General features: G+C 45.0%; 1 protein-coding gene across 1 annotated transcript in view; it reads right to left on the reverse strand.

Annotated features, from left to right (window-relative positions):
* Nucleotides 1-209: 209 nt before the first annotated feature.
* Nucleotides 210-12,469, reverse strand: part of LOC110485244 (testis-expressed protein 2) — a 16,534-nt gene continuing 4,274 nt past the window's right edge. Inside the window, exons 3-12 of the mRNA XM_036939772.1 lie at nt 8,204-8,404; nt 7,769-8,081; nt 7,279-7,463; nt 6,508-6,669; nt 4,044-4,143; nt 3,323-3,464; nt 2,926-3,075; nt 2,439-2,648; nt 2,123-2,243; nt 210-1,718 (exon numbers count right to left, since the gene is read on the reverse strand). Of these exons, the coding sequence (XP_036795667.1) occupies nt 1,575-1,718; nt 2,123-2,243; nt 2,439-2,648; nt 2,926-3,075; nt 3,323-3,464; nt 4,044-4,143; nt 6,508-6,669; nt 7,279-7,463; nt 7,769-8,081; nt 8,204-8,404 (1,728 nt within the window). The 3' untranslated portion in view covers nt 210-1,574. The remainder of the gene's footprint in view (nt 1,719-2,122; nt 2,244-2,438; nt 2,649-2,925; nt 3,076-3,322; nt 3,465-4,043; nt 4,144-6,507; nt 6,670-7,278; nt 7,464-7,768; nt 8,082-8,203; nt 8,405-12,469) is intronic.

Consider the following 12,469-nt stretch of genomic DNA (forward strand, 5'->3'; position numbering starts at 1 on the left):
ACTACTTTTGTTCAGGGCCCAAATGACACCCTATTTTCTGTAGAAATATAGAATGGGCTGCCATTTGGGGGACCAATTTGGATAAGTGACTAATGGTGGCACGGTGATGTATTGGTAAATAAAATTGGTGTGTAAACTGGTCGTGGGGAAGAAGTAACTCTCCCTATACTTTCAATGTATCACCTCTTCCCCCCCCCCCCCCCCCCCCCACACACACACAACAAATTATGGTTAAACAAGAGCACTTGTGGCTTCCCTCCACTATACCACTGGTGGCTCACGGTTAAAAACGGAAGTCAAATTTTGGTTGGACCTTGTATGCAATTGACCAAGAAGATGCACTAGAAATCTTAATCATGTATTTGTACTGTATTTTTATGAAGTTTTATTTTCCCCACATTATCTTGATAGCCTGTCCATTTCTACATGCTTTATTGTCGGTTAGTTGATGAATGAAGAGGGGGTACGCTGTCCAAAAATCCACTCGGAGCCATTTGATGATGAAAGTTTTAGAGAACCAATAATCTCCTAGGAATCTTCTCTGGGCTACAATCACTTAAAATAGGAATTGTTCAGGGAGTCCATTTTGTCAGGCCAGTAACACACCAATGTTCTGGCCAGCCCACTGGACAACATGAGTACAACGCTCACCTTCAAGAGTTGAGGACAAACGGATTCAGTATATCACAGCATAGTCATCGTACAGTGACAGTTCATACCAGTAATGCCCATATTCACTTTCCTTCAAGTGACCATATCTACCTATTGCTGTTTTATTCAAAATGGCACCCTATTCCATATGTAGTGCACTACCATAGCAGGGCCCTGGTCAAAAGCAGTGTACCATATAGCACAGGGGATTGGTGGCACCTTAATTGCGGAGAATGGGCTTGTGTTAACGACGAGTGGAATTGGTGGAATGTTATCACACACACATGGTTGCAACCTCCTATGATATATCTATATATGGTGCCAACTGGGACTCACTGTCTTCATTACACAGTTTAGTGTATTTTGTTCTGGAGGAAGCTATGCAGAGTGGTCACTTACTGGCACTGCCACAAAGTCATAAAATCTCATTTGAAAACCTATCCTTAACCCTAAACTTAAATTAAGACCAAAAAGCCAATTTTTGTGTGAATTTTTACAATACAGCCCATTTAGAATTTTTGCTGTTCCATCTAATGGAAATCGTTCAGTTCTGCCTCACGGAGAAGACTCATCCCAATAAACATCAGCCTGGTTCATTACAGGACTATCGCAGGTCACTTCTCTATTGCAAAGTGCTGTTTAAGTTCAGTCAGTAGGGCTGGGCGCTATACCAGGCTCTATGCGATTATACCAGTCCCTCTTGCTGCTCAGAACATAGCCATGCCACTATCTCCTGCATGCCACTGTCTCCTGCATGCCACTATCCAGTCATGCCATGTTGTACGTGCCCGCCACAGGCTTCGCTATGACCATCCCTCACAAGCTAGGACTGAACCAAGCCCTATCTGCTCAGATTCCACTGTGGATCCATGCCCACTCGTTTTCCATTGATTTTCTTCTCCATCCACTGCCACAGTGAGGCGCTATTCAGACACGTAGTACTGGGAGTCGTTGGAGGAGCGGCGTGAGGAGTGGGCTGGAGAATGCTGGGCTGCTGGAGGGTTGTCCAGCACGGAGGACATGAGAGGAAGATAGAGGTCATCCATGTTGGGCATCACAAACTCCTTCTGCAGTGGACGCAAGAACAACAAGCAATGCTAAACAAATATACATAGATAACAATACAGAAGATGAAGTCCTAGCAACTTGCAGGATCAACATAACACTGTATGGTGCACCTTAACACTGATATAGTACCAGATGGCTGGGATTGGATTTATAGTAGTACACATCATTTGGGACAACTGTATTAGTCAAGCTATGTGTAGATATGAGAATAGCTGATGCAAACACTTCTGCCCCTTACCTATGAGTACAGTAAGTCCAGACAGGAATCAAACAACCATTCTGTTACTACAGGATCATCATGCTTGGACCTACGCTAACCTTGACCACAGCACTATATCATGATGATAGCCTCGTGTACGATGTCATGTTCAGGTACCACCTCACAGGTGGAGGACAGACTGACCTGAAACTCTCGACTCAGCTTCTTCTCAATCCACTCTGTGACGTGTGTGAAGGTGACCTCCCTCTCTCCTAGCATGGGACGCACACGCAGGTCCAGCCTGGGAGGCACACGGAAACTGTACCTGTGGGGGGAGACAGAAAGAGAGAGGGAGAGTCAGGGAGACAAAAATAAAGACAGTAAGAAAGACCTGCTTGAGACATAAACACAAAAACAAGAGCCAATGTACCTTTCAGTTCAGTGTATCTATAGAATGATATAAAAACACAGATCTAGAATGATTCTATTCATATGGTTAAAGCTAGCAGGTTTGTAGTACCATATCCTGTCAGTAGGGGGAGGTGGAATGTTGACAGCCAGAGTCCCTGAGAGTTCTAGAACTTCCACAGTGAGCATCAGTGGCATGTTGGAGACCTCAGCGATCTTCTTCTTGATGTACTCGTTCTCCGTGGCCTTCTGGAAGTACTTGGACGAGGCGATCTTGTCCACGAACCTCAGGAACCGTCTGCCGGTGCTCCCACCACTCCCACTGAGAGGAGTCATGAAACGCAGCTCAGTAAAAACACTCTTTCAAAAACACTTAAACTTTAAAAAAATGCTCAACTGTGGAACTCACTTTAAAGTGACAACAACAGTCTCTCATCCAGTGAACAAAACAGTACAAGGGTTAACAACTTGTCATTAAAGAATGTCAAAAATAAATGTCATGACCTGTGTCCCAAATGAAGCGTTATTCCTTCTATGGTGCACTACTTCTGACCATGCCCATAGGGAATAGGGTGCCGTTTGGGACACTATCAATTTACCCATCAGTCGCTGGTGGTGGTGGCGTGCCTGTGCTCTTATCTCCCAGAGTTCCCTGGGGTTCAGTAGGCGGCACCTCCTCCTCATCAGACGAGTCGGCACTGGAGGACTCCTCATCACTGTCAGCTAATACACACAGCCTGGGCTTGGAGCTGAGACACACACACACACACAAAATACTTTAAATACTGCATTTGGATCCAAATGATTGTGAGTCATCATGAGTCATGGGACAACTTCTATCTTCTTTCTAATCCGTAATCAGGGTTACAAAACTGTCTTCTTTATACAGACAACAAACACATGAACATACACACACACACACAGCATGAGCCAAAACAGTGTATCTGAGATGCAGGCTGATCTGTGGTGTACGAGGACATAGGGATCAGGTCTTACCCTACTTGGCTGGTCTCTGGGATGTGTCCGTCAGCATCCACCCCAATGGACTTCTCCTTCCCCAGTTTACACAGGTTCAACTTCGTCTCCAGGGTCATCTGTAGGCAGCCTGTATACACCACCTCCAACTCCAACCACAGGCCTGGGGGGAGGGGTAGAGAGAGAGAGGTCTTTATGAAGGTGATACAGAAGTGAGAGATTTGCACACACACACACACACATACATTTTGGATCAAATCATGATTTCCTATTCGAGACAACCATTATTGTTGTCATGTTATCATAAAGGGAAAGGGAGGTGGCAGATGTAGTGTTGTCATTCAGTGTCATATGGCAAATTGAGACTAATGACAATAGTAGCCTGATGGGAAGTAGCATTAGCTTGTTATTGTGTGTGTAGGTAGATCAATGTTAAGTGGATTGCTAATCCTGCGGAGGAAGACAATAGGAAGGAGCTTAAGGATAAGTGGCACCCCATTCCCTTTATAGTGACAGACCTGGTCAGAAGTAGTGAACTCTAAAGGGAATAGGGTGCCATTTGGGACTCAGTCTTAGAGTAGGACACAAATTGGATAAAGTCAGCACTGGGTCTGGTCTGAGAAAGTAATGTGTGTGCGTGCTGGATGTCAATCTGAGCAGGGGAAAGATGCAGATGCAACACACACACACACACACACACACACACACACACACACACACACACACACACACACACCCCTACCTCTGTGGTCCAGTGAGGGTTTGGAGATGCTGAGCGCCTGAGGTATGCAGGTACCCATGTCCAGATCAGCCAACTTCAGTTCATTCACAAAGTACGGCAACTGTAGGACAACATACAATGATGGTGTTCATAAAATGTAGGACGTGTGTGTGTGTGTGTGTGTGGTGGGGAGTGTGTGTACATGTGTGTGTGTACATGCATGCATGTGTGAGCGTGCAAGTGTGTATGCATGTGTGAGTGTGTGTGATCGGGAGAAAAGCAAGTGATGGGGAGCTGCAGCACATGACAGTCCATGATAGAGTGAGCTGACAAGGCCATCCAATGTTGATGGCCTGCTGCCCTCATCTGACCTTGTGCTCAACAGTATGACTGATGTACAGTGGGGAGAACAAGTACTTGATACACTGCCGATTTTGCAGGTTTTCCTACTTTCAAAGCATGTAGTGGTCTGTCATTTTTATCATGGCTAAACTTCAACTGTGAGAGACGGAATCTAAAACAAAAATCCAGAAAATCACATTGTATGATTTTTAAGTAATTAATTTGCATTTTATTGCATGTCATAAGTATTTGATACATCAGAAAAGCAGAACTTAATATTTGGTACAGAAACCTTTCCTGTAGTTCTTGACCAGGTTTGCACACACTGCAGCAGGGATTTTGGCCCACTCCTCCAAACAGACCTTCTCCAGATCCTTCAGGTTTCGGGGCTGTTGCTGGGCAATACGGACTTTCAGCTCCCTCCAAAGATGTTCTATTGGGTTCAGGTCTGGAGACTGGCTAGGCCACTCCAGGACCTTGAGATGCTTCTTACGGAGCCACTCCTTAGTTGCCCTGGCTGTGTGATTCGGGTCGTTGTCATGCTGGAAGACCCAGCCACGACCCATCTTCAATGCTCTTACTGAGGGAAGGAGGTTGTTGGCCAAGATCTCGCGATACATGACCCCATCCATCCTCCCCTCAATACGGTGCAGTCGTCCTCTCCCCTTTGCAGAAAAGCATCCCCAAATAATGATGTTTCCACCTCCATGCTTCACGGTTGGGATGATGTTCTTGGGGTTGTACTCATCCTTCTTCTTCCTCCAAACACGGCGAGTGGAGTTTAGACCAAAAAGCTCTATTTTTGTCTCATCAGACCACATGACCTTCTCCCATTCCTCCTCTGGATCATCCAGATGGTCATTGGCAAACTTCAGACGGGCCTGGACATGCGCTGGCTTGAGCAGGGGGACCTTGCGTGCGCTGCAGGATTTTAATCCATGACGGCGTAGTGTGTTACTAATGGTTTTCTTTGAGACTGTGGTCCCAGCTCTCTTCAGGTCATTGACCAGGTCCTGCCGTGTAGTTCTGGGCTGATCCCTCACCTTCCTCATGATCATTGATGCCCCACAAGGTGAGATCTTGCATGGAGCCCCAGACTGAGGGTGATTGACCGTCATCTTGAACTTCTTCCATTTTCTAATAATTGCGCCAACAGTTGTTGCCTTCTCACCAAGCTGCTTGCCTATTGTCCTGTAGCCCATCCCAGCCTTGTGCAGGTCTACAATTTTATCCCTGATGTCCTTACACAGCTCTCTGGTCTTGGCCATTGTGGAGAGGTTGGAGTCTGTTTTATTGAGTGTGTGGACAGGTGTCTTTTATACAGGTAACGAGTTCAAACAGGTGCAGTTAATACAGGTAATGGAGAACAGGAGGGCTTCTTAAACAGGTCTGTGAGAGCTGTAATTCTTACTGGTTGGTAGGTGATCAAATACTTATGTCATTCAATAAAATGCAAATTAATTCATAAAAAATAATTCAATGTGATTTTCTGCATTTTTGTTTTAGATTCCGTCTCTCACACTTGAAGTGTACCTATGATAAAAATTACAGACCTCTACAAGCTTTGTAAGTAGGAAAACCTGCAAAAAACCTGCAAATACTTGTTCTCCCCACTGTATAAGTAACAAGCACAGAGCAGTACCCCAGTGCCCGAGTACCTTAGAACCCTAGTGCCCCAGTACCTTAGAACCCTAGTGCCCCAGTACCTTAGAACCCTAGTGCCCCAGTGCCCCAGTACCCCAGTGCCCCAGTACCCAGTGCCTCAGTGCCCCAGTGCCCCCGTACCCAGTACCCCAGTGCCCCCCAGTACCCCAGTGCCCCCCCAGTATCCCAGTGCCCCAGTATCCCAGTGCCCCAGTACCCAGTGCCCCAGTGAGAGTGAGAGGATCATGCACTGTAGTTGGATTCTATAGGACTTACCATGTAGTGCAGAGACATGGAGGATATTTATATTATTTTCTTTACATACAGACATTTCCTCCATCTTTCCATTCATCCATCCACCCACCTACCTACCCACCCAACCACTGACCCACAAACCCATCCATCCATCCATCCATCCATCCATCTACCAACACTCCCACCCACCCACCCACCCACCTACTTATACACCCCCATCCCCTTCCCCAACTCTCAGACTCACCCTGATCTTACTCAGCTTCTTCTGGATCTTGTGGGCCACCAGGTCCACCCAGTACTTCTCCCGGAGGAAGTCCCAGAAGATCCTCCCCACCAGGGCATTGACCCAGGCCGGTTGGCCCTCTGCTGGGCAGCCCCCCTCTGCTGATGCCTCCTCACTGGGGAACTGGATAGAGGAGAGAACAGAACAGAGCCGGTTTACAAAAAACAAATCACAGTAGGCGTGCTGATCTAGGATCAGGCCCCATCTCACTACTACCTACTCTACAACAGATGCTCACCACACAGGACATCAGAACAGAACACACAGCCAAGCCAGGGTCATATTCTTTAGTGCAGACCGCAGCAAACAAGTCACAACAAATCGGTCAAATTCAGGTAGGTCCCTCCCCGTTTTGGTTGTTTGCTTCCGTGCCCAATGAATACGACACAGCCAGGTACACTGCTCCTATTAATATCCCAGCCAGGTGATATCTGATCCATTTGGTCCACTCAGCATGTATACAGCATCTTGCTGAGTCAGTCAGTATCTATCCTCCTCTCACCAAGGCCAAAGACTGACTGGACTGTAACTGTAACTGTGGCTGTATTGATGTATTCTAATCAGTGTGAGTTATGTTAAGGATTTTAACGATGGTTAAGGGTTCAGAGGTTAAGAACTCAGATACTGTATGTAGTGTGGTACTTTTGACCAGAGCTGTATGGGGAAGAATAAACGTCTTGGTATTGAAACACCATTGAACCACCAGGTTAATAGTCCAGTCTTATAGCGTACCCTCATCCTGGCTGTGGGGCTTCCCTGGTCACTGTGGCAGGGGCTGGGGCTGGGACTGGGACTGCTACCCTCTAAGCCAATGAGGCGGCTCATGTAGGAGCTGTAGTCCACCAGATCACGCAGACCAATCAGAGAGGGCAGGTGCTCCGTACTGTCCATACTGGAGCTCCCACTGCATAACACCTCTGGGGAAGAGAGAGATGGAGAGAGAGAAAGAAAGAGAGAGAGAAGGAAGGAAGGAAGTGGGGAGAGATGGAGGAAGATAGAGTGAGGGAGAGAGTCAAGAAAACAGGCGGTGGGAGGTGGTTAAAATAGCATTACACTCAATTCAATACTAATTATATATGAAAAATGACAAACCACCGATTCCTGTCCAGGGTGTGCACCCGATTCCCTATATTTTGCACTACTTTTGACCAGGACCCACAGGGAATAGGGTGCCATTTGGATGTAACCAACCATATCAGTAGGGGGCAGCACGGTTTCTTACCAGACTTGGGCACGTCTCTGATCGGGCTGCTCTTGAACTCTGACTTCGAGGCTAACAGGAAGTGCTGGAACCAATCCTCCTTCTCTCTTCCTGTACGACCAAAAAGGTAGAGAGTGTCGGGGAGGCCCTGTGTCTGTGTGTCTGGGAGTGTCTGCTTGTCTGTCCTCTCCTCCTCCTCCTCCTCCTCTTGCCCCTCTTCCACTCTCTCCTCCTCCTCCTCTCTCCCCACCTCTCCCTCGGCCAGTATGATACAGATAGGGTACTTCTTATTCCAAACTCTCTTCCGTGCCAAGGCAGCAGGCAACAGGGAGACCTGGTTTGAAATAAGAAACAAGAAATAATGAACAACTTACTGTAACAAAGCCTTTATAAACCCTTTATAAAGCCTAGATGCTTCAGAAATCCGTAGGTAAATGTCTATATGGACACACTGACCTTGCAGTTGGCCAGCTGGTAGCAGCGCGAGCGCAGGAACACGACTTCATGGGGCGGTTCGTCGAAGGCTGCCTGTCGGGGGATGTTGGTGTGGGGGTAGGCCAGGCGTAGACGGCTGCCCTCCAGGGTGGCATACACAGAGTGGGTGAGCGACGGGTGGTAGGTCTCTGGGTCGTACACGGGCATCTCGTTCATCCAGCCCTAGAATGCATGGAGGATGTTATAGTACAGGTTTGGGTTGTGTCTGGAATGGCACCCTATTCCCTATATAGTGCACTCCTTTTGACCAGGGCCCATAGGGGCTTATCTTGAACAACAGCATTTCACCCAACACTTTCCCTAAGAGGAAGAATGGGGTTTCCGTGCTCCAACAGCAGGAGAAGAGGTGGACACCATAAGAGGTAGAGGCGCAACACTCTCTTTATTTTATTGAATACTTCTGTGCTGTTTTTACTTCTGTTTTTTTTGTTTTAATACATTTGCAAACATTTATAAAAAACTGTTTTCTCTTTGTCATTATGGAGTATTGTGTGTAGATTGATGAGGACATTGTTTAATTTAATCCATTTTAGAATAAGGCGGTAACTTGACAAGATTTTTCAAAAGTCAAGGGGTCTGAATACTTTTCAAATGCATTGTATCTATCACAGGAGACTGGCGCTATACATGTCTTATCTATAACAGGAGACTGGCTCTATACATGTCTTATCTATCACAGGGGACTGGCTCTATACATGTCTTATCTATCGCAGAAGACTGGCTCTATACATGTCTTATCACAGGAGACTGGCTCTATACATGTCTTATCTATCACAGGAGACTGGCTCTATACATGTCTTATTTATCACAGGAGACTGGCTCTATACATGTCTTATCTATCACAGGAGACTGGCGCTATACATGTCTTATCTATCACAGGAGACTGTCTCTATACATGTCTTATCTATCACAGGAGACTGGCTCTATACATGTCTTATCTATCACAGGAGACTGGCTCTATACATGTCTTATCTATCACAGGAGACTGTCTCTATACATGTCTTATCTATCACAGGACACTGGCTCTATACATGTCTTATCTATCACAGGAGACTGGCTCTATACATGTCTTATCTATCACATGAGACTGGCTCTATACATGTCTTATCTATCACAGGAGACTGGCTCTATATATGTCTTATCTATCACAGGAGACTGGCTCTATACATGTCTTATTTATCACAGGAGACTGGCTCTATACATGTCTTATCTATCACAGGAGACTGGCGCTATACATGTCTTATCTATCACAGGAGACTGTCTCTATACATGTCTTATCTATCACAGGAGACTGGCTCTATACATGTCTTATCTATCACAGGAGACTGGCTCTATACATGTCTTATCTATCACAGGAGACTGTCTCTATACATGTCTTATCTATCACAGGACACTGGCTCTATACATGTCTTATCTATCACAGGAGACTGGCTCTATACATGTCTTATCTATCACAGGAGACTGGCGCTATACATGTCTTATCTATCACAGGAGACTGGCGCTATACATGTCTTATCTATCACATGAGACTGGCTCTATACATGTCTTATCTATCACAGGAGACTGGCTCTATACATGTCTTATCTATCACAGGAGACTGGCGCTATACATGTCTTATCTATCACAGGAGACTGTCTCTATACATGTCTTATCTATCACAGGACACTGGCTCTATACATGTCTTATCTATCACATGAGACTGGCTCTATACATGTCTTATCTATCACAGGGGACTGGCTCTATACATGTCTTATCTATCACAGGAGACTGGCGCTATACATGTCTTATCTATCACAGGAGACTGCCTCTATACATGTCTTATCTATCACAGGAGACTGGCTCTATACATGTCTTATCTATCACAGGGGACTGGCTCTATACATGTCTTATCTATCACAGGAGACTGGCTCTATACATGTCTTATCTATCACAGGAGACTGTCTCTATACATGTCTTATCTATCACAGGAGACTGCCTCTATACATGTCTTATCTATCACAGGAGACTGGCTCTATACATGTCTTATCTATCACATGAGACTGGCTCTATACATGTCTTATCTATCACAGGAGACTGGCTCTATATATGTCTTATCTATCACAGGAGACTGGCTCTATACATGTCTTATCTATCACAGGAGACTGTCTCTATACATGTCTTATCTATCACAGGAGACTGCCTCTATACATGTCTTATCTATCACAGGAGACTGGCGCTATACATGTCTTATCTATCACAGGAGACTGTCTCTATACATGTCTTATCTATCACAGGAGACTGCCTCTATACATGTCTTATCTATCACAGGAGACTGTCTCTATACATGTCTTATCTATCACAGGAGACTGGCTCTATACATGTCTTATCTATCACAGGACACTGGCTCTATACATGTCTTATCTATCACAGGACACTGGCTCTATACATGTCTTATCTATCACAGGAGACTGGCTCTATACATGTCTTATCTATCACAGGAGACTGTCTCTATACATGTCTTATCTATCACAGGAGACTGCCTCTATACATGTCTTATCTATCACAGGAGACTGTCTCTATACATGTCTTATCTATCACAGGAGACTGCCTCTATACATGTCTTATCTATCACAGGAGACTGTCTCTATACATGTCTTATCTATCACAGGAGACTGGCTCTATACATGTCTTATCTATCACAGGAGACTGGCTCTATACATGTCTTATCTATCACAGGAGACTGTCTCTATACATGTCTTATCTATCACAGGAGACTGCCTCTATACATGTCTTATCTATCACAGGAGACTGTCTCTATACATGTCTTATCTATCACAGGAGACTGTCTCTATACATGTCTTATCTATCACAGGAGACTGCCTCTATACATGTCTTATCTATCACAGGAGACTGTCTCTATACATGTCTTATCTATCACAGGAGACTGGCTCTATACATGTCTTATCTATCACAGGACACTGGCTCTATACATGTCTTATCTATCACAGGAGACTGGCTCTATACATGTCTTATCTATCACAGGAGACTGTCTCTATACATGTCTTATCTATCACAGGAGACTGCCTCTAGCGCTCTGGGTTATTGCCTGGTGAGCTTTTTTTGTTTGTTAGTGTTTTTCTCTCACTAATAAACTCACCTTATTTTCACTTTCTTACATTGTGTTCACTTGGGCAGTCACAGCTGTTCACTGATGTTTACTTTTGCTGTTGTTGTTTGCAGTTGCTTAGCATGAATTTCTCTTAAAGGGGATATGTACATTGACATTCTTTTGTTGTCAGATATTGTGGCAGTTAACTTTCACAGTCAGCAAATCTGTCTCAAATCTGTCTTCCTTCCCTGCTGTAATTGTTCTAGTATAACCCTTCCTAGTATTACCTGAATACTCATTGGTTATTGAGCGCCGTGATTTACCTGTAGTCAAATCTATGGCAGTGAAACCAGAGCTAGGGGCAGCTCTCTACTACCATTTTAAACTACTGAGCCAAGTGGAGCTGTACTGGACAGGCATGGTTACACCTCCATCACAGTTGCTGCAACCACACTGGAAAGAACAATATGAAAATAAAATATTCAAGCCAGACCAGTACAGGTTGGGTCGGCCCTACAGTGTGAATCAGGTACGTTTCTGTTCCTCTGAGGCAGAACTCGGGCTTAGAGTTTAGGTAACGTAGTCACGCTGTGACATTAATCTGCTTGTTTGGCATGTCTGATTGTTCACCTACTGGACTTGGAAGACACACAGAAATTGATAATAAAAAGATTGTGGGGGCTGTTTTGTTAGACTTCAGTGCGGCCTTTGAAATTATCGATCATAGTCTGCTGCTGGCAAAACGTATGTGTTATGGCTTTACAGCCCCTGCTATATTGTGGATAAAGAGTTACCTGTCTAACAGAATATAGAGGGTGTTCTTTAATGGAAGCCTCTCCAACATAATCCAGTAGAATCAGGAATTCTCCAAGGCAGCTGTCAAGGCCCTTACCTTTTTTCAATCTTTACTAATGACTTGCCATTGGCTTTGAGGAAAGCCAGAGTGTCTATGTATGCGGATGACTCAACATTATACATGTCAGCTACTACAGCGACTGAAATGACTGCAACACTTAACAAAGAGTGTGTGGTAGGAATAAGTTAGTCCTCAATATTTCTAAAACTTAAAGCATTGTATTTGGGACAAATCATTTACTAAACCATAAACCTCAACTAAATCTTGTAATAAATCATGTGGA

This window comes from Oncorhynchus mykiss, chromosome 13, assembly GCF_013265735.2.
Source record: "Oncorhynchus mykiss isolate Arlee chromosome 13, USDA_OmykA_1.1, whole genome shotgun sequence".
NCBI lineage: Eukaryota > Metazoa > Chordata > Actinopteri > Salmoniformes > Salmonidae > Oncorhynchus > Oncorhynchus mykiss.